The following is a 21837-nucleotide window of genomic DNA, read 5'->3' as shown; positions in this document are numbered from 1 at the left end:
TGCTTTCTAGCCAGGGCATTGCAAATCTGAATACAGAGAATGACCCAGTGCGAAATGTTTCACTTCTGTACTGCCTGACCTTTTTTTTTCACTCCCACATACCCCACAAAAAGAGTGGGTTGTCCACAGGATCAATTTAGTGAGGTCAAGGTAGAACAATGTTTTTTTTGGGTCCAGACAGTGGAGTTGCTCCTCTTCTTTAGAGGGATGTGGAGGAGTGTTAACGGTGGACAGGGTGACATACTGCCCAAATGAAATGAGGTGACCACTTTCCAAAGGACAAAGGCCTTGGTGCGAAGCATCACTTTGTCTGGGAACACAGAGGAGGCTTGGATGATAAAGTCTGCAGCTCACACCACCGTCCAAGCAGATGGCATTGCCATTAGAAAGGCTGTCTTGATGGTAAGTAGCCAGAGGGGACAATTGTGCAGCGGCTCGAAGGGAGGACATGAGGTAAGTAAGAACCAAATTAAGTTCCCAGTGAGGCATGATGAAGGGGAAAACATATCTACCAGCCCTTTGAGAAAACCTATTTACAATAGGGGACTTAAATAAAGGGGGTTTGTCAGACAGCCGCAGGAAGGCGGACAGAGCATAGAGATATCTCTTAAGAGTGCCCAGAGCAGAGCCCTGCTGGGCAAGGGTAAGAATGATGAGAAGAAATTCAGAAACAGAGGCAGAAAGAGGGTTGAAGTACTTTTCTGAACAATATTTCACAGGTGAATACTGTCTTGGTGGAGGGACGCCTAGTTGCCACAATAACGGTACAGACTTCAGGAGGAAGGTCAAAAGCTACTAACTGTCACTTCTCAATCTCCACGCAAGGAGGTGGAGAGATGACAGATTTGGGTGGAGGACCCTGCTGCTGCAACTGTAAGGGGCAGCCTGTTCAGAAGATTGATACTCCTTTTCAGAAGCTCAGGATACCAGACTCTTCATGCCCAGTCCAGAGTCCCAAAAATTACTTTGGCCCTGTCGCTCCAGTATTCTTGAGCACTGTTGGCAGGAGAGGTATGGGCGGGAAAGGCGTACAGGAGGTCTGAACTTCACTCAAGACTAAAAGTGTCTTCGAGCGATAGCGGCCTTGGAAACTCCCAGCGCACAAAACTGCTGATATTGATTGCTCTCTTTGGAGGCGAACAGATCTAACCAAGGATCTCCCCACTGCTGAAATAGTCCTTGCGCCACCTCAGAATGGAGATGCCACTTGTGATCTGCTAGGCATCCACTCAGGAGTTCAGAAAAGCTGCTAGGTGTTGAACTACCAGGGTTATGCTCTGCTGTTGAAGTCAAGTCCAGAGATGCAGGGCTTCTTGACAAAGGGTCCACGATCCTACCCCGCCATGCTTGTTGCACCAGAACATGGCGGTGGTGTTGTCCATGAACACCTGCACCAACTGCCCCTTGACAGTGGGAAGTAATGCTTTCTATGTTAGCCGGATCGCAAGGACCTCCAGCAAGTTGATGTGCAGTCCAGATTCCGCCGGAGACCAGAGTCCTCTCATCTCCACTTCTCACAGAAGGCTACCCCATCCTAGGATGTGGAAATAAGCATCCTTCAAGTCCAACGCTACCAGCCAGTCTTCTTGGTCTAGGGCAGACGATACCTAAGCTAAAGTGAGCACTGGAATGTATTCTTTTTGAGGAAGAGATTGACGGTACGGATGTCTAGAATAGGGCGAAGCCCCTTGTTCTTTTTGGGAATCAGAATGTAGCAGGAATAACCACAAGTGACCTATTTCTGATATTGGATCCCTCTCTATAGTTCCCTTGGAGCAAAGACAGATGATCCTTCATCAGCTGTTCCTGAGTTGCCAGTATAGGGTGAGGGGAAGATTGGAAAGGGAGGGACTAGCCCCTCTGAATGATCTGCAAGATACATTTGTCTGATGTAATAGATTGCCTGCAGAGGAGATCATGTTGGATTCTCCCTCCAACTGGACACCCTGGGTCTTACAGAACAAAACTAGGAGGGCTGAGAGGACGCAGGTGCAGCTGCCGAGAGGCTGGTGATGGACTACTTTTGACTACCAGACCCACAGGGTCAGAATGCAGAGCACCCACATCCTCACACAGCTTGGGAAGATTGCGCAGGACAGTGGCTAGCATAGGGCGGGAGCGGTGGCACGCCCCTTCCGTAGCCACAAAATAGGCAGAAGGCAGACTGGTCGAGGTGTCACTGAGGAGCCAAAGTACTAGACCGTAGCCTGCAAGTCCTTGAAGCACTCCATCGCCGAGTCTGCCTTCCCTTCGAAGAGAGGAGTACCTTTGAAACATGATTCGACTTCTTGTGCCTCTTCCGAGTGTCCCCATGACCAGCAGTCCAAGCTCTGGTCAGGCTCAAGACACCATAAGCATACCAGGTGCAGGTCCGTAGCTGACATGGAGTGGTGACAGACGTCACACCGCTTAAACCCTACCTTCCTAGATGACATTCCTAAGACACTTAATAAAATAATAAACAAAATGTCTAAAAAAAAACCTGCCAAAAAGAGACAGAGGGGTAGCTCTTCTCCAAATCAGCACTAACTGTTGAGGAAAGAAAAGAACTGACACCTACATAGGTAACCGCAATGTCACTTCCAGTGGCAAAGACAATGCATGGAACTGAACAAAGCCATCCAACAGCATGCAGGGGTACTGCTCATGCAAAAATCTTCCAGATCCAGTAGGACGGCTGGAAAATTAAAAGGTAAGGAAACAGCAGCTAGAAGTCAATATCAGTTAACAATGTTTTACAAAAAGGTTAATTTGTTTGCTCCTGTCCAATCGGTAGAGGGGGAGGTTCTTACAAGCTAGCTTGTAGGACTTAAAACAGAACCTTCAAACCAATGAAAATTGCATTTTGTCTGAGGCACAGGGATGAGTTGGCTGGGGACAAAAGAACCAGGTCAGGCTGATTACCAGATAATCTGGTTTCACGATGTTGGGGCATTTGAAAACCAGGGTGAATATTTTAAATTTCCTTCTGGCACTGACAAAAAGCCAATATACTTATCAGCCACATATATAAATTTCTTCACACGAGGAGTCAAACTAACAACTGTGCTTTCAATGAGCTGAATTGGAATTGAGAAAAAGCTGCCTAAAGGCATTACTATAATCAAGTTAGAATTTAACAATGTTCTTACCACTCCCTAGTGCATATTACTTGACAAGGAATTTAACACCTTGCATAGTTTGTTTGTTTTTATTGGCATATCAAAACATAGAATCTCACAGTCAAACAAGAATCACAATTAAAAAGACAAAATGTTTTTAAAAACTTCCCAAGTTTGTAGTACCAACAGCTTTAAAAATACAGTGGTAAGAGCCAAAGAACCAAGGTGCACAGTACTATACACATCAAAATGAGGGCTATATAAATGCTCAAATAATTGGCATAGGCTGTCACTGATACAATCTTAAAATGTGTTTAAAATAAAACCATATAAAAACCATTCCTGCTTGAGGCTGGGCTAGTGACCATGTGCAAAACTTCGCAGATATAAAGGCTCTTATAAACCGTCCCAACCAAGTGCTTTGAAAGCTTCAACAGTGGATAGAAACAGTCTTCAACAAGTGAGTATCTTAGTACTTGCTGCCCCTGTTGGTGTGTCACATTTATGTATTCAATAGACATTAGACATTGATGATGTTACAGAGATGAAACAAACATTTTGATTTCATGCTTTTGAGACTGCCCTGTGCAAAACAATACAAATATAAACTTTTCCTGGATCATCCCATCCAAGTGCTATGAGGGCTCTAGACCACTGCAGCCTAAAACTCTTATTCTGAGCCGTCCCCTCCAAGTGCTTTGAGGACTCTACAATGGATAGACCAGGCAGCCGACAGATATTTAGAAACTGTACTTACTACCACAGTAGATATGTCACTTTTACAAATTCTATAGGCATTAGTACGGTCATAGATAAACAAAGTTTTGCAAAGTGGGATAATCCATTTGTTCCTAGGGATCTTATATTTAGGACGGAAAAAAAATGGTTGCTTGATTCCACAAATAATTGGCATGGTTTGCTTTTGTTATTTTCAGAACTGTTTGACAACCATCGAGCAGTGAAAGTATTAACAAGTAGGATACCGTATCTAAACTGGAGAAATAGGGAATGAGCATAGGCTGGTATGGGCAGGTCAAAGAAATGTTCAGCTCGTGGCTCCTGTTTGACGAGCAGAAATTCTGACGTTAGTCAACCCGACATGCTCCTCAGGGAAATCCGATCATTTACCCTCCCCCCAATATCTCTGCTTGACAAGCGTGGCAGCATCAGTTGGGATAGATTAAGGATTCCCCCAAAACTGGGGGAAACCCAATTCGGCCCAAGCAGATTTTATTTCCCACAGCCAATTAACCTTATCTAAACAGCTTAATCTCCCTAATAAGCCTCCGATTCCCTCCCAGAAAGGCTCCAGTTCCTCTGTCTTCCAGAGCCAGATCCAATTTAAGGGGGCTTCAGGGCTACATGATCTTCAATGCTGTTCAACCCAAGATCCAGTCTTAGAGGTACTAACAGGGTGCCCTGCCCTAGCCTAGCTTTGTATCTGATGAAGATGTTTTCTTTGACTTGTAGGATGTGGTGTTGTCTATTAAAGTCCCACAATTCTGCTCCATATAGGGTGGCTCCCCTAGCCTGGGCCTTATACATTTCCACAATGGGGTTTAATGGGGGGCTAACTGCAGCTTTAGCTGTGCGGGTCAAAGCCTCCTCTCTGTGACATATGATATGGGCACTTTTACTAATATGTGCCTCCCATCTACCCAAATCCATCAGTCTGGTCCCCAAATAGTCGATATCATTGACTCTTTCTAGAATGACAGAATTCATTGTTAAGCTAGCATTCACTGGCAGCAAATCATCAATTTTGTTTTCCCGACAATGACCCCCAAGGTCAAAGTCTTTACAAAACAAGCAAAATTGATCAACTAAGTTTTGTAATCCCATAGGTGATATTGCCATAGTAATTATGTCATCCGGATAAAGCAGCCCAGAAATTTTCCGACCAGCCAACTGTGGCAAGTCATTCATGCAATTATTTAAATACTTAATGCAGTTGTTAATGTACAAGAGAAAGAGTTTGGGGGGGGAAGAACACACAGTTTTGCTGCATTCCCCTCTCCGTGATAGCTGGGTCTGTCAGTTCACCTTCCCTGCCGCTTCGGATTCGGGCAAAAGCAACTTCGTGAAGTCAGACAATTAAGTTTAAGAGTCCACTAGGAACTCCCATTTTGCTCAATGTGTACCACAGCTTGTCTGGGAACCAGATCGAAGGCTGCACGGAGATCAACAAAGGCAACATATAAGTTCCCTCCACCGATATCCATGGTCTTCCATCTGATTGCCATAAACCTCATCACTTGACCAATTGTGCTAACTGCATGCCTAAATCCTGCCTGCAAACTCAAAATGACCCCGCTCTCCTGAAGCCAATCCTCCAAATGGTTCAAAATCTGCTTTGTAAAACATTTTTTGGAGGTTATCTAGCAGGTTTATAGGCCGATAATTCGATGGATCACTACGATTTCCCTTCTTGTAGAGTGGAACCATTTCAGCCCCTTTCCATGTATTGGGGGATGGGCGCACCTGCAGCCACTGCGTTAAAAACCTTATTTAGGTAAGGTGTCCAGATGTCAAGGTTTGACTTATAGCAGTCACCCAGTATTTTATCAAGGCCAGGGGCTTTGCCCCACTTAAGGGAAGATATTGCTGCCATGGTCTCAGCTAAGGAAAACTTATTTGGGGATACACTCTCTTCCCTACTAACACTCCTCTCTATGGGACCAAACTCAACACTCCCAGAGTAGAACAAAGTGTTTGGCCCATTCTTCAGGAAGAATTGATGCCCCAGACAGAGGCTGGGATTCACCACTTTCGTTTGAAACCAATTTCCAAAACTTACTGGCATCCTTGTTTCTTGCAGCTTCTAAAAGGGCTAGCCAACACTTCTCTTCCCAGCTTCTCTGTGCCTTGGTCAGCTCCAGCCTACAGTTTTTCCTCAATTGTTTAATTGGCTCTCTAATCCCTCTTCTAAGATCTCTGCAAGATCTACTGTACCACCTATCATTTCGCTTGATTCTCATTTTGCCTGTAGCCTCTTTAATGAATAGCTCTTTCAGGCAATCAAATAATTTCAGATGCTCAGCCAGTATCCTACCCTCATCCTGCCCGAATTGGAGCACGAGTTCCATTTGGTTTGCCAGTAATCTATACATGGTTGCAATGGCACGCGGGGAAGAGTTGATTGTTTCACAATTAACATTCCCTCTATTATTTGTCATAATGGGATACCGATCAAAATCCTTAGAAACAGGGGCCCCAGTTAGTTTAGTTTACTTAGTTTAGTTTACTCCATTTATAGAGCGCATGGCTACCCGAAGGCTTCCCAGCGCTAAAACGGGACCACTAAACTGGGAAGAGCCTATACAGAATAATAACGTCTTCAGTTTCCTGCGAAAGGAGGGTTCAGAGTGGTCCTGACGAAGTTCCAGAGGGAGAGAGTTCCAGAGATTGCCCGCTTTGAAGGCAAAGTATCTGCCTTCCCATAATGCTGTCTTAACACGAGGGGAGTTAATTAGCGAGGCAGAAGATGATCTGAGCGACCTCTGAGGGATATAAAATGTTATGATTAGCCTAAGAAAGGCCGGACCCTTATTATGAAGGGCTTTGGGTACCATGCACATGGCTTTAAAATTAATACATTGTTCTATGGGGAGCCAGTGGAGCGAAGCTAGCACTGATTTGGCAGAGAGATGTATAGGGCTGTTCATGAGTAAACAAACGATCAGCTGCATTCTGCACAACCTGCAATCTCTTTAGTACCTCACGGGGGGAACTCAAGAATAGAGCATTTCCATAGTCTAAGCATGACAATATAAGGGCCTGAATGATGAGTCTTTTGGCCAAAAATGGAAGAACTTTGAAAATGTTCCTGCTAGTTCTTAACAAGCTGAAACAGGTAGCTGCTAGCTTTTTGGAGTGGAATTCCATGATGAGACAGGGGTCCATCCAGAAACCTAAGCTCTTTATGTTCTCTATAGGCGGCGGGAGGTCTTTTAATCCTTCCAAAACAGGGGCAGGGGACCTGGGGAGAGAGAATTTCCCAACCATCATTACCTCTGATTACTCGTCATTAAGTCTGAGTTTACAGTCAGCCATCCCTCTCGCCACATCCAGAAGACAAGAAGATAGATTAACCTGTTCAAAGTTGGCATTGGTAGAGAAAGAGAAGACCAGCTGAGTCATCAGCATAGGATACTAAGGAAAGACTGTATGATTCCACAATATTGGCTAGAGGGGCGATATAAATATTGGAAAGGGTGGAAAGGAAAGAAGAGCCCTGTTGAACCCCACAAGTGAGGGGGAGCGTGTTAGCAAAGAATGAACGGTCAAGAACTTAGAAGGTCCTATCGCTCAGAAAGGAGGAGAGCCAGTTGAAAGTGGTCCCTTTAATTCCTACAAGTGATATTCTTTGAAGTAGTATGTTGTGATCCACAGTATCAAGTGCAGCACTTAAGTCTAATAAGATATAGCTTTGTATCCACCTGCACCTAATGGTAGTTGGGTGTCTTCTGTGACGGCTAAGAAGGCGGTTTCAGTACTGTGTTGTGATCTGAAGCCCATTTGAGTGGGATGGAGAAGCTAATGATCTTCGAGAAAGCCAGTTAATTGACTATTGACGTGTTTTTTGATTATTTTAGATGCTATGGGGAGAAGAGCAATTGGTCTGTAATCACTAAGAAGGGTTGCATCGAGCCTGTTTTTTTAAAATAGAGGTTTAACAACCACATGTCTCCAGTGTTGGGGTATATGGCCGGATATCAGGGAATCTTTAAAATATCAGTTATGATATAAGAGCCCAAAGCTCAAATATACAGGGGAGCGGGATCTAGAGGAGATCAAGATTTTATCATGCATAGGTAGCTTGTTACTAAGTCTTCAGTCAATGGCTGAAAAACAGAGTACAACCCTGGGAGGCTGAGATTCGTCCTGGGCTAGCAGATCTGCCTCTTCAGAGGAATTATGGGAGAAGGTTGCATGAATATAAAGAATTTTCTTTTGAAAGAAGCATGCCAGGTTGTTACTGTGTTCTTTAGAGGCTTCCGTTAAGTTATTCGAAGGCAGGTCCTGGATCATTTCTTTTAGAATTAGAAAGATCTCTTTCAGGGTATCGGAGGACTGTTCTATTCTGGGAGCATAAAAGGCTCCCTGTGCCGATTTAATGTCCGCATGGAAAGATCTAACCGCATTCCTATATTCGAGCTTGGAGATATCCTAATTCCTCCTCCACTTTCTCCAGTTACAGGTAGCAAACTCCTGGTAGTGAGTATCAGTTGATCATGGTCACTTTCCCTGTGCTCCACTACTACAATGTCTTCCATATGTCCCCACAAGCGTATAGCTAATAAGAAGTACTCAATATGACTCCAACATGCTCCTCATCTGCATGTAGGAGAGGGATTTACATCTGCGCGTGAGCGCCCATTTCATGCTCGAAGGCTGTGGGCAAGCGTGATATTAACAATTTGGAGTGCCGCCCTAGTCAGTCTGTGACCTTTACTCTTCAGTAATTGCGGGATACCCCTTAGACTGTCCACTTCAGTAGTAGCGATTGCTCTTTGTGGGTGGACAGAATTAAGCCCTGTAAGTCAGCACAACCCATAACCAATTCGCTCACTTGGCACTTGAAGGAGCCACTGTTCCAAATAAGGAAACCCCCTCCAAGGTCTGCCGAAAGACACCCTGTTTGCTGGAACCCAATAGCTCTTGTACCCTGGCCTATACTTGGGATCCATGGACTACGTTTCCTGGAATACACAAATCATATGCTCGTCTATTTAAAAAAAAAACAAAAAAAAAAAAAACTTTCTGGGATGGACATTTTGGCTTCTTGCCCTGCTATGTTCCAACTGATAATGTTAACTGGCGTCTCCGACAATGCGTGTGATGGAATCGGAGGTAAACCCACTGGAATAAATTTTTGCATCTGTTCAGCCTCCGGACAAACATCTCCGTAGCTAGGAGCATCAGGCACATCAAAGGCTACCAGAGACCCCTCTCCTCCTGGAGGTCCCTGCTTAGCCCCATCTTTGAGTCAGTCCACTTCAGACAATGTGGATGGAACCCGCCTACACACGATCTGTTGGAGGGGGGAGATCACCATTTTGAACATAAGAACTAACAGGGCCTCTTGGTCAAATTTCCACCCCCTTAGTAAAGAAGAAACCTGTGCGAAGATAGAAAGCTGCGAGCCTGCAAAGAAAAAGCTCCCTAGGCAGTGGACCAACTTTGCAGCAATTAAAAAAGATCTGATTAACTGTAGCAGAAGAGTTCAAATTTACAACAATACAATCCCCTTCACAGAACTTCAACGGGCCCACCCAACCCACCCTCCTCAACATTAGTATTGAAGATGCCTTTGAGAATGGGAAGTTAGCATTAATATGTAACCATTGGATGGCCTTGTTTTTCAGTTCTGTATAAGTCTCTGAACTGTTTAACTGTAAACTGGGTACATTAGTAATCACTGTCACATATGGGCTGGCCTCTGGGGGAAGATGTAGAACCCTGTGAAGTCTATCACTGCTTCTTGACATCTTCTGGGTGTTTGCAGCCGGACATTTAGAAGTCACCCCATCGTGCTTGGTCACTGAATCAGTGACATTTTCTCCCAGGTCATTAGTGGCGGCGTCTCTGAAGTGACAATCCTCTGAAACTTGGCTGGGGCATCCAGCCAGGTCCTTACTCATGGACAGTCTGGCAGAGGCACTTTTATGGGCAAGATTGCAATGCACTTCAGGATGCGAAGCGGTTCCCTCTTGGTACAGCAGAGCCCCATCTTGTAACCCAGACAAAGGAAAGTTGCTCTGAGAATGGAGCTGTAGGCAGGAGATTGTAGGCAGTAAATCATTTGACCTGAAAAGTTGGGCAACACCCCCCCCCCCAATTTCTCTTCAATGGCTATTAGGTAGTACTCTATAGGAAGCAATCTTTTGGCTAACTCCTCCACTAAATGCTATGTTATTAGGGCAACTAGGTCAGCAGGATCCTCCTGGAGCCTCTCAGCCAATCCTCTTTCAATTCCAGAGGTGTGGGGGCCCACAGTACGTGCATGTTTGTTCTTCAGTGAATTATGACCTCGCTTTCTTTTCCCCTTTGACAGCTGGGATCTCCGCCACACGGACCGAAGTGCCCAGTGAAACCAGCGGGAGATCAGCCCTAGATAGGTCAGTCAAGAAGGTATCTGATATCGCCTGACAACCATCTTGCTTAACTCCCTGTTGGTTAGCTCTTGGGGCTGATTGAGGTATCTGCAGTAACTAGGGTGGCGTGGAAGAGGTGGCCGGGGGAGTTGCAATGGACAGACGTCATTAAACAGATTCAATCTCCTTTTCTATGTCTCCAACCACCTTTTGTAAGAAGCCATCTAATGTACTGTTATCTCTAAAACTATCCTGTGAAGTTGCTACCGTCTGTTTGCTCATCTTTTCCCAGGTACCAAAAGCATAAGCAATACAATCAAAAAATAGTCTCAGCTCTTGTAGGGCTACTGACTAACAGCAATTAGAAGGTGGAAACCTAATTGTCAAATGAAGTACCACTTACTGTAGGTGGGGGATTGTGTGAATACATTAAGGGGGGTGGCCCAGCCCTGCCTTGTCAGCCAATTACCGGCCATCTCTTGGCCCGGGCCGCACCCATTCCGCACAGTGGACAGTGCTGGCACCTCAAAAATGACTGTTGGCACGCACAGCCACAGCTCCTGCCGTCAAGGGTACTGGGTTGTGGTCCTTTGGGCCTCCGGGACCCCCACTGCTGCTCAGTGCATCCCACGCAGCAGGCGGTGCTGGCTCCTCAAAAGTGCCCGATGGCACGCACAGGCATGGCTCCTTCTGCTAGGGGGACTGTAGTCCTCTGGGACCCCCTCTGTTGCTCAGCGCGTCCCGCACAGCGGGCGGTGCTGGCTCCTCAAAAGTGCCCGATGGCACGCACATCCGTGGCTCCTGCCGCTAAGGGTACTGGGGTCTGTAGTCCTCCGGGACACCCTCTGCTGCTCAGTGCATCCCAGTAATTTCCAGCTGGGTTTGCACGTTTTCTTTTGAGTTCACTCTGCAATGTTAGGCTTCTTTCCAGCACTATATTGTTTACATAATCTTCCCCTGAGATGCACGCCCATGTTCAGATGGCACTGGATAGCCGAGCCAAGTAGCCCTCAGCACCCAGCTGCTCCAGTAGGAAACGCGTGTAGCTCCCTGTAAACATATTAGCACTGGCCTCTCCATTTTAGATAGCAGAACTCCTCTTTCCTTTATCCTTCAGTTGTTTGTCTCCACTCAGTTGTACTTTGCTCTGGTTGCTGTAGTTTGGCAGGGAAGAGTTTACATACACCCAGAGCAATGAATGATGATCTAATGTAATTTTTGGAGAACAGAGTAGTGTGGTAACCACACCATACCAAGCCCTTGATCAAAGCTGGGGTTGGTCATCTGTTTATTCAGTAGGTGGTTTGCCAGTGTTGTTGCCTTAATTTTCTAGTGGTAATTTCTTAGTCGTGTGGTGTGGAGGTGCACAGCTCAGACTTACCTCCAATAAGTTGTCCTTCACAGCTCTTCTAGGATCTGTCAGTTTACAATCAGGGTCCTTAGTCTCTGACTGCACTGATGTTTTCCCGAATACTGGAGGTCATTATTTCTGCTCATTTTTGTAGATTTACAGAACTTTCGTTGTTATTCATAACCATTTCATGCATGCAAGGCTTGTTTTCTAACACCTTGTGCCCTTTCCTGTTCCTGAGGTGAGGTCCTCCTGCGTAACCAACCCAGAGCAGAAACCTGTGCAGACATTTCCAGTCTCTCTCCTCCTCCTGGGGCAGGGGCAGGGGTGGGGCAGGTACAGATTTGGTGTTTCTGGGCGGGGTCTGTAAGGGAATGAGGATGAAGAAAGCTGCACAGACAGACAGGGGGTCCTTCCTCCTCTGCAGCAGGCTGGACACAGAGGAAGCATAGTTTCCAGTGTTTAAAATTCTTGCCTCTAGTCACACTATCTGCAGTCATGTTTTCATGCAGACGTTTGAATGTAGCGGAATTAAAATTCAGCATATTAAATTTTTTATGTTAAGGAACAATATACACACTGAATTTGCAAAAATATCAGATCAATTGTCTAAAAAGGATACAACAAGTGTCCTTTGCAGTGTGGGAGAGACTTACATTTGAATTTGCACGAGATCAATGAGCATGTTAGTTTTGGCTTCACTTTTGTTCCGCTTTGATTAGACCTGCTCCATTTACTTCCCCACATACTTAATAACTGTCTTCTGCTAAATTAGCTGTGGGCCCAAGTAATGCCCATCAGAAATGGTTCCACATACTGTGAATTAAGCCTCTGGTACTAAAACATGTGTAAATCTACATCGGAAAGAAACTATGAAATAGGGACCAAGAAGAAGAACAGAAACTGGCTGTAAGGAAAGCGGGCATTGCATTTAATACTGCTTGGAAAAGGATGGGTATACTCGAGGAATGCTGATGTGAAAAGATGCAGGCACCAAAGTCACTCAATGAAAGCACCAATACAATGTTTACACAATTTGAAGAGATAGTATTTCCCTGGTTAGTTAAAACAAAACAATGGATTTTAATTTGGCTTTTTGTTTTTTAATAGGCACACATTACCTGCACATGTGAGGCAAAGAAGTCTTCCTCTTTCTGCTGGGGAGACGGAGGTGGTTGTGCATTGCCATCTAGCCACAACTGCAACAAAGAAATAATTTCAAATTGCAATAAGATGATTGCTAATATCTTTCTACTACAGGCTGCAATCAGAAACATAGCTTTAAATTAATAGTTTCTTAATAAAATCAATAGTGTGTGTACTTTCTTGATTAGGGCCTCATACAGAGTAAATTTCCAGGGTGGAAGCCCTCCTTTTCACTTCAAAACAAATCCTTAGGGTGGCAGGAATTCAGTTGATGATGATAGTTTTTGAGCATGATTGTAAATGCGTCTCGTAACCATAAAGAACAACATGCTGCTTTAACGATTCTCAGACAGTTACAGGAAACACCTGCTTTACCCAACTTAACTCAAAGTGCAAACAGAGAAAAAAGTAAATATGGTACACTGAGCTCAACAGAAGTAGGGACAGAAAAAAGTAATTTAATAAAGTGCCAGAAAACTAGGCATACTTCTGCCAAATATAGCTGTGAGCTTACAATATGAAAAAACATCTTCAGTCCTGGACCCACCTGATATTAGGAGACATGCTACTTGTGTAAACTGAATGCCTTGAAAGGGGGAGGGGAGGGGAGGCAGGAGCCAGGCCTCTGTCTTCATCATTTATGGCTGAGGTTCTCCAAAGTTAAACTCTCTAATGCATGTTTCTGTGAGTTTCTTGTATTAGCCTCAATAGCCTAGCACACGCTTTAGACTTCATAAAGAATAAAGATGTTGTGTTTGCCAGCACTAAAACAACATTATAGTTAAGAAGTACATTGGATACAATATCCAAACCAGTTTTGCAAAAACAGTAACATTTAAAAAGCAAAATAATATCAAAACAACAAACTTGGTTTAAGGGGAAAGCAAATACCGACCCTAGAAAGCAATGGGAAACCTAGGTCAATATTATCCTAAACGGTGCAGCAGACCTTGACTTAAGTTTCTTTTCAGGCAGACCTTAAAATGGAAGGGTCGGTTAAAGCCTAGCAATTCATCCCAGTCAACAGTTTTACCTTCATACAAATTTTATCTGAGCTCAAAATCTAACAATCGTGCAGGGTCTCATAGGGTCCTTTCAAAGGTCCTTAATATTTTGATAGTGCACCACTTTTGAGAGTAGCAAAAAAGTCCAATCATTAAATAACGTCACATTGTTGTCTTCGTCTTATTCTGCTTTACTTGCAACAGATTCATAAAAACATTAGCCAACGCGTTTCGTCCTCAACAAAGGACTTCTTCAGGGCTTTTGTGTTTATGGCTTTTTATGTGAATCACCATCATGGTAGTTAGACTGGCTCATGTCCATACAGTGTAGCCTAAATATGGCACACTCCTCTGCAAATGTTAATAACACCGTGTCTCCTTACGCCATAGCGATGACCATCATGGCAACAAGCAATTAAAAAAAGTTTCAAAGGTCCTGTGGAAGCCTTGAACTTAGAGCTGAAACAATATAAGAGGGACAAATGGAGAACGTAGCCAACAAGGCAGTATTCTCTTCTGGTAAAGTACCAAACCTACTGAAGGTTGGCATGGTACCTTGTGATATGTCTACAGAAGCCAAACATCTTATAAGTTCCAATTTTACCAGAAGTTGAATATCTTCTATCTGGATGGTCCAACTGTTTCTAAATATTCATGAACACTTAATGGTTTGCCAGGCATTTCAATGGGAGATAGGCTTGTCAACCACTCTTTAAGGACGTCAGCCCTGGGATGAATTAGGGCACAGCAGTGGCTCTCTTGAATCAGTCTTGGATTCTTATTCTACTTGGAGAAGTTACAAGAGATTAGCTGCCCGGGTCATGAGAACAGCCTGGGATGTTAGAGATACAAAGAAGCATGACTGGATCACTCCTTTTCCATATGATACGGATACTCCAACAGGAACTGTCATGATCATTCCAAGATTGCAACAGCATTTTGAATTTCAGGAGACACCGATTTATAGGGGGTAATTCAGTAGATGTTGGTGGTGACCACTATATCCCACTCAGTTTTCACTTAGATTTTAAAGCACGCTGCGATTTCTGGCAGAAGCTATCCCAGGAATCGACATTCCTGGGTGAAACAGTGGAAGGCTCCGGCTAGTTCACATGTCAGTGCTCCATAAGCCCGCCTTAGAGTACGTCTATTTTAATTCGGCCTTCCCTTCAACAAAGAAAACCCCTCTCAATTACTCATTTTCCTTGAAGGAAGGTACCACTATGATCACAGAGTGGTTCCGGGAAAACTGGCTCAAAACCCCTTCCCTGACAATGGCTCCTTTCACCTGAGTGGTAATAACAGAAGGCTATGCTTGCCTTCGTCAGGTAACGTGTCAAGCTTCTCCTTCTCATCCTCAAAACTACTTGCCAAGATAATGTTATTGCAGTTCCTGTCATTGTCAGTTTTTTAAAATAAGTTTTCTTTTGTTGCCGATAGTGTGCCCACTTTTAACTTCAGTCCAGGAAACAGCATTTCTAGACAACCATTTTGTGAATCTTCTAGTAAGAATTTAAGCTGACCCATGAAATAATGAAATGCTGCAGTAGTTACATTTTTAGGCTATTCCTTATCCACAATACCCAAAATGGACGTTTTAAATACAGGGGGGTGATCGACCAACAAACAAGTGGTACTGGCCTATGTAATAACAGCACTATTGTTACTCTTGTACTACTGAAACATGTAACTAAACCTTACTTATATGCTTTGCTGCTAACCAGAGCTTTGTGCGGCCTGAAGGCATGTGTTACAGTTAGCTCATTTAATGTTGGGTGTATGCCTACAAATGTGAAACCAGCTTGGTCTGACAGGTTACCACTGCAACTCTGCCTGCAGTGCTCACAGAGATGCTTATCCACCCTAACTACATGTTTTTCATTACTATGTAGGTGATCTTAGGCAATGTTCCTCTCTCATAGAATTGTCTGTCTCTTCATGTGGGTGATATTTTAAGTATTTCACTCAGAACAGACACAGCCGAGTATATAGGCTATGTATTCTAGGAAATGGTTTTATTTTAACTACATTTATCAATCTCCTCCTCATCCATCCCCTTTTTTGGTTTACCTTGTCCCTTTTATTCTTTTTCCTTCTTTTTCTCTACAGAAATATAATTAGAATAGTTGCTCTCAGGCTAATTGTTTAGTCCTGATGATGATCCTGTTCATTTCGGGATCGAGACGTTATGTTGACAATTGTACACTGACTCACAATATTAGCTTTTTGTGTACAAATATGGATACCATCTATCGACACACTTATGGTGCCTGCATCACTGGACTTTGTAGTGTTACATTGTTGTCACTGTCTATCATGTAAAATGATGTACTTAAGCGCAACGTTCTTGTGGATATGATATGGCACCCCTTTGAAAAACAGCCGGTCTGGAAATTATACTTTCCTTTGTGACTGTTTTGCATTTTAATGGAATATACACCTTTATTATGTATGTAGAATAAATCATTATTTTCTGTTTCACATAGAATTCTGTGCATTTATTGTTATAATATGGTCTTGTGAGGGACCTTTGTGCTCCTTACAAACAAATGTAAAACCAGCTTTGTCTGACAGGTGACCACTGCAACTCTGCCTGCAGCGTTCAGAGAGATGTTTATCCTCCCCAACTCCTTTTTTTCATTACTATATAGGTGATGTTAGGCAATTCAGCATTCTTCAAAGTTATTTAACATTTATGCACATGTGCAATCTTTGTGCAATTTTACTGTTGACGTCTCTAAAAACTAAATTTGCAAGTTCGTGTTTGCCAACTAATCTCTATTTTTAAGGGTAAGGCAAATTCACCTAGAGGTGTTGTTTAGTAACATCTCACTGCCAGCAATCTATGGCCAAAATTAGCAAAATAAAAATATGAGAAGGATACAGAGAAAAGAGATTTTCAAACACTAATAAATAGGAAAATGGGGCAGGTATCTTTCTGTTCTTGTCAAAAGAAACTAATGTATTTGGGCTGTCTCAGAGAAAGTCTGGATATATCTTTTTTGTAGCTGAGGCACTATTATAAAAGAAAGTTAATGTTATGTTATATTAGACACAGGTAATAAGTGTGCATTCTGCAATTAGTACTTAAATATCATCATATGATTCCTACCAAAGTATGTCCAATAGAGGGAGAGACACCCTCTTGAGGAAAAAAGCACCATATAGAATAATCAATTACTCAGGACTTTTTTTTTGTTACGATTAACAATTGGGTTAATTTCTGGAGAAATAAAGTTCAAGTACACCCATAAATTAACATTTGTGTAAGTGTTCAAAGCATTATCAACTTCAAAGAATTACTGATGTGTAAAGACCCTGCTACCTATATCAAGGACCTAGGTCTCTTAAAAAAAAGAATGTAAACAAAGAGCATAATTACTAACTTACATGAGTTCCATGTTTCCTTGTTGCTTGCGTACCCAGAGATCGGATCTTTTCTCTGTAAAGCTCAGCAGCACGGCTTTTATACTTAGCGTTTGTGTCATTTGTCGTGCAACCATGTTGATGGAAAAAAGCAGTCTAAAAAACACAAAGAATATCTGAGAATACAAATGCACTTAAAAAAAAAAATCGAAGTGTCTGCACACTTTCACGTTTCCTCAGGTTTTAATTCTTCTACATTGAGCATCTCATAATGGTCAACCAACAGTAAGTGTCTTATAAATCACTTAAATACCTACATAATAATATTTCGTCATCAAGGGTTGCATCATAGTTTTTGCATTATCTGACTCTTCCTAGACTGCTAACAACCTTTCATTGGACAGGTATGGGGGTTAATATTTCAGCACTTCTAAGGTTCAGACTCACAGCTTAGCTCTGGAAACAGAACTGACGGTTAGTTACTGTAAGTTAATACAAAACATTAACAAAGCTACAATTTGAGTCTATGTCTAACTTTTGTGTGTGTGCACTTGCCTACAGTAAAGGGGTTATCATTAACACAATTCAAGGACAAAGTCTTGTATCATCAACGATCAAAATATATAAGCACTTGTTGTGTCTGAGCTACAACATGCACAGGGAAAATGTCTGTCTATCAGTTACTGCCCACATATTATAAGCCTATGAGTTACTTCGTACATAATGCCAGGCCACTGGTGACAGTCCGCAACAACCCATAGAAAAAGTTAAAGCAAAGAGTAAGACAAGGAATACATCTTGGGTTCAAGACTGACTCACCTGATGTTAAGGACTTCAGGACATTGCAAGGGAGGTGGAATGGAAATACACAGGGACATTTGCAGCAGGAGGCCCATAGAAGAGTGAGAAAAGAAGGAAACAAACTTGACAGGACAGTATGCAAAATGGATAACACATTAGAATGGCAGGGAGAAGGTTCGGAGGGGAAGTGACAAGAAGAAAGCAGCAAAAGATATGACCATGTCTAAATGCTGATGGAGTGAGCAGCTTGCCTCTACCCTCTAAAGTGGCTAGGTCTTCATCGTCTTCCTTATATTGATATAACATCCACTCTAGAGAGGAAATTTCTTTCACATATTGAATAATTTGCCACTTCACAGTATTTACACGCGATCCCAAAAAAATGTAAACTGACATTCATGTGTCAAAACAATATTTTTCTGTTGAGGTAAAGAATCTGCTGCACTGCAAGAAAAAAAACCTATACATCATAAGAACACTATTTCAAGTAATGCATACGAGACGCTTTACGTTATGCAGTGGTGTTCCAGCTTTTTGTGACCTTTTTTCTTTGCTAGTATACCTGAAGACAGCACAGGCAAGCAGTCTGTACACTATGAATACAACTCTCAGTTTTTTAGGCGTTTTTTTTTCAAATGCTACACCTATGAATAAATATTTAGAATTGACCAGGATATAGTTGAACCACCAGTCAAAATGGCCACCTAAGGATGCAGCTCTTACCTTGCAGTTCACAAGCCTATAAAATCTTCACCTTTCCGCTGTCACACGAAGAGGTTTTGGTCAGCAACTGACATCATGGATTGGGCATGCGCCTTTGGAGGGGTTTGCAGGGTTGATGCAGTGTGCAAATTTCAGTGGGTGAATAGAACCACATTAACAGCCACTGCATCAGGCAGGACTGACCTCCATGAAGGCTGCGCTAGCACCACATGCTGCTTCAGATGATGGGTAGTGAATGAGCCCAGAGGCAAAGAGACAGGGCCTGCAGGGCCTGGGCAGCCTGCTCTCTCTGGTGGCAGCACTGGGCTGCTGCAAAGTCCACTCTTGCCAGCCACCAGGGGTCAAGCTCGTAGTGCCCCTGCTGCTCCACCTATTCCTGTGGGCTCACATGTTGCACCAATATGAAGGATTCTTGTGTATGTCACAGTGGGCCGTTAATCCCTTGGCAGTGACATTCAATAAATTCTGTTCTGTCTTGCCTGGCTCAACTCGGTTTATTTCTGCCTTCCCTCTTGCTGCATAGCTGCTTCCTTGAAACGCAGAGCCACTATAGGGAAACATATCTAAACAGACTAAGCTTACATTTGAGGACAAGAAGAATACTAGATCTGCCAGGAAGGCAGTGGGCGCCCCCGAGCCAAGAAACCAGGTGATGAATAAAAGCAGACATGAACTGCAACATGAACTGATCTTTTCTTGAGATGAGAAGCATCTTGAAGCTCTATTCAACAAAAACATATTTCATCCCAGGTTTGATAGGCCAGATGAAAGACAAGTAGAACTCAAAAATGAAGATGGTGAAGATCTCTGATCTAGAGGATGGGGCTAATACATCCGATAAGTACATGTTCAAATGGAAAAGGTTTCAGTCACGCTCTAGGTACAACATCATCAGGATTCTTAGTCTGTAAGAAACCTTAGACATGAGAAAAAAGATTGGTTAATGGAAAACTTTGTGGTAGAGCTATTTGGTTCAATTGTTTAACTCGCACGTTAGTGAATATGCACGCCACTCACTGCCAACCGATGCCCTCCTGGAGCGCACAACAGATGTAGGATAACAAGAGTCTTCAATTAACAGGACCATCATTCAGTACTAAAAATGTCTAGAGAGAAGGAAAATTGGAATTCCAAAACACTGCTCTTTACATATTTCCAGACTTCACAGTGGTTATACAAGAGGCTAAAGTGAGCCTTTCTAGGTGTCAAGAGACAACTCTGCACACTCAAGGGTACATACACAATGTTCTGCCGACCAAGGTTGAGACCTCAGCATGAAGAGACGGTCTACATCTTCAACTCCAAGGAAAACAGCTACATTTGTTAAACTAGCAGGGAGTTAATGATCTCCTCAATCCTCTCAGGAGCCTCTACTCGCCTGAGTGAAAACCAAGGCTGCACAATTGACACTGAATGAAGAAAAGCAGGCCTTCTTCTATATACTCATTTACTATAAAGTCTTTCTGACCAACATATTTGTGAGGATGTGAGAACGCCCAGCTCGTGTGCTGCTGGTGCTCCTAAAGTGTATCAAAGGTAAGCCTGTCAGAGCACATCTGCGCCTGACCTGCACCACGGGCCATGGACTATGCCAGTTTTCAAAGGCAGAGCTTACAATACACATCTGACCAGTTATTAGCACATTACTCTATGCAGGTAACTATATGTAGACACTACTTCTCTCCCTGAGCAAGTTAATGAGTGTAACCACTGTGGCTTTATGGTTAGGCCCTATGGTGGGGACACCACCAAGCCTGGGGAAAGGAAAGTTGTTAAATAGTATCTGGTCACTCCTAATGGTCACTCCCTGGTTAGGCATAAAGCTAACTTTTTTTTTTTACCTCATTGAGGATCATAAACCATATGCCTTCTTTCTTACTGAAACCTGGCTGAGTGGATATGCTAGACCTGATGTTGCCTTGTGCTCTTTGAGGGCTATCTTATTATGAGACACAATCATACTAATAGCGATAATTTAAAAATCGATTTTCACATGCACAATGGAGCCAATCACTATTGCCAATTTTGAAAGTGCTCCGTTTTCTATATGCTTCACTAAACATTTTGTACGTCCTAGAGCACTTACATATCATGCGACCCCCCCCCCTTTGCTTTGGGATGCTCAGAAGACTGAAGAAAATTATATAGAGCCTTTCCCCTTCTTTGCAGGGGATAAGTACTAAGGCTCTCCATATTGTTTGCCTGGATTCTGAAGACATCTTGTACATTTGTATTACAAAGGCAGGCCAGAAAACTCTAAATCATCCAAAATGCTGCTCCGAGATTGGTTAGCCATCTACCTAAATATCATGCGGTATCTAATGCATTATGAGCCTGCATTGGCTTCCTACGGAGAAACACATACAGTTAAAAAAATAACTGTGCGCTATGCATCGTGCCTTGAACAACACTGGACTTCGTGCTCTCAAATCTCTTCTTCAGGTCTACTTCCCTACTAAACAACTCAGATTTTTTGTTCTCACTTTAGTCATTTTAAAGCGAGGAGTAAATGGCAGACAGGTAGGCCGTTCCTTCTGATTTCTGGGGCCCAAACTTTGGAATAAGCTACAGTTTCTCTTATGCTCCAACACTAACCTAATGACTTTTTGAAAAAGCAAGAAGAGTGGCTCTGCTTATGAAGAAATGCGTAGATTTTAAACCAGAAGTTGCGCACAAAGACCAAAACAGTCAGGTGTGGATATTACATGGCACCTTGTTTAACATTCCCTTTAACTTTTACAATTTGGTTCTCCAAATTATATATGGAACAGCACTTTTAACTTAACTCTACATGCAATGGAGTGTGACGTCACAGTGAGAAACGTTTTGCATCAGGTGATGGAAATATACACATTTGTGGACACACCACAACCTGAAACAGGTGTATTCCTTTACTCCTCATTTCACAACACTTATTCTAGGTTTGTTCACAGGCTCTCATCTATTCACCTTCCCCGTGAAGCATAAAATATTTGGCTTCAACGCTTTCAAATCATTCCCCAGTCGTGTTGAGTTTCAGGATACTGACAGGCATATCTAGATTCCGGCAGTGGACATTTCCAAACGAGGACCTGTTGAACGCAGTCTTAAAAAGGAAAATGCATTCAGCTAAGGTTGACTATTCTGAGCTAAAGGTGGGCTAACTAAGCACAACATACTGTAGTTGTGAAGGTCTTTAAAGTCTGTTCACGAGAGGTCATCATCCCTAAAACGTAAGCGATCTTAAAATAAATCAGGTCACAATTAGA

General features: G+C 43.1%; 1 protein-coding gene across 2 annotated transcripts in view; it reads right to left on the bottom strand.

The window, feature by feature from the left end:
• Positions 1-21837, bottom strand: part of ARFGAP3 (ARF GTPase activating protein 3) — a 326353-nt gene that overhangs the window by 212724 nt on the left and 91792 nt on the right. For both annotated transcript variants that reach the window (XM_069228315.1, XM_069228317.1), the window contains exons 4-5: positions 17090-17221; positions 12671-12748 (exon numbers count right to left, since the gene is read on the bottom strand). In XM_069228315.1, coding sequence (XP_069084416.1) covers positions 12671-12748; positions 17090-17221 — 210 coding nt within the window. The remainder of the gene's footprint in view (positions 1-12670; positions 12749-17089; positions 17222-21837) is intronic.

The sequence above is a fragment of the Pleurodeles waltl genome, chromosome 4_1, assembly GCF_031143425.1.
Source record: "Pleurodeles waltl isolate 20211129_DDA chromosome 4_1, aPleWal1.hap1.20221129, whole genome shotgun sequence".
NCBI classification, from domain to species: Eukaryota; Metazoa; Chordata; class Amphibia; order Caudata; family Salamandridae; genus Pleurodeles; species Pleurodeles waltl.
The sequence above is the reverse complement of the archived record's forward strand: the minus strand, read 5'-3'. Positions and strand labels throughout refer to the sequence as shown.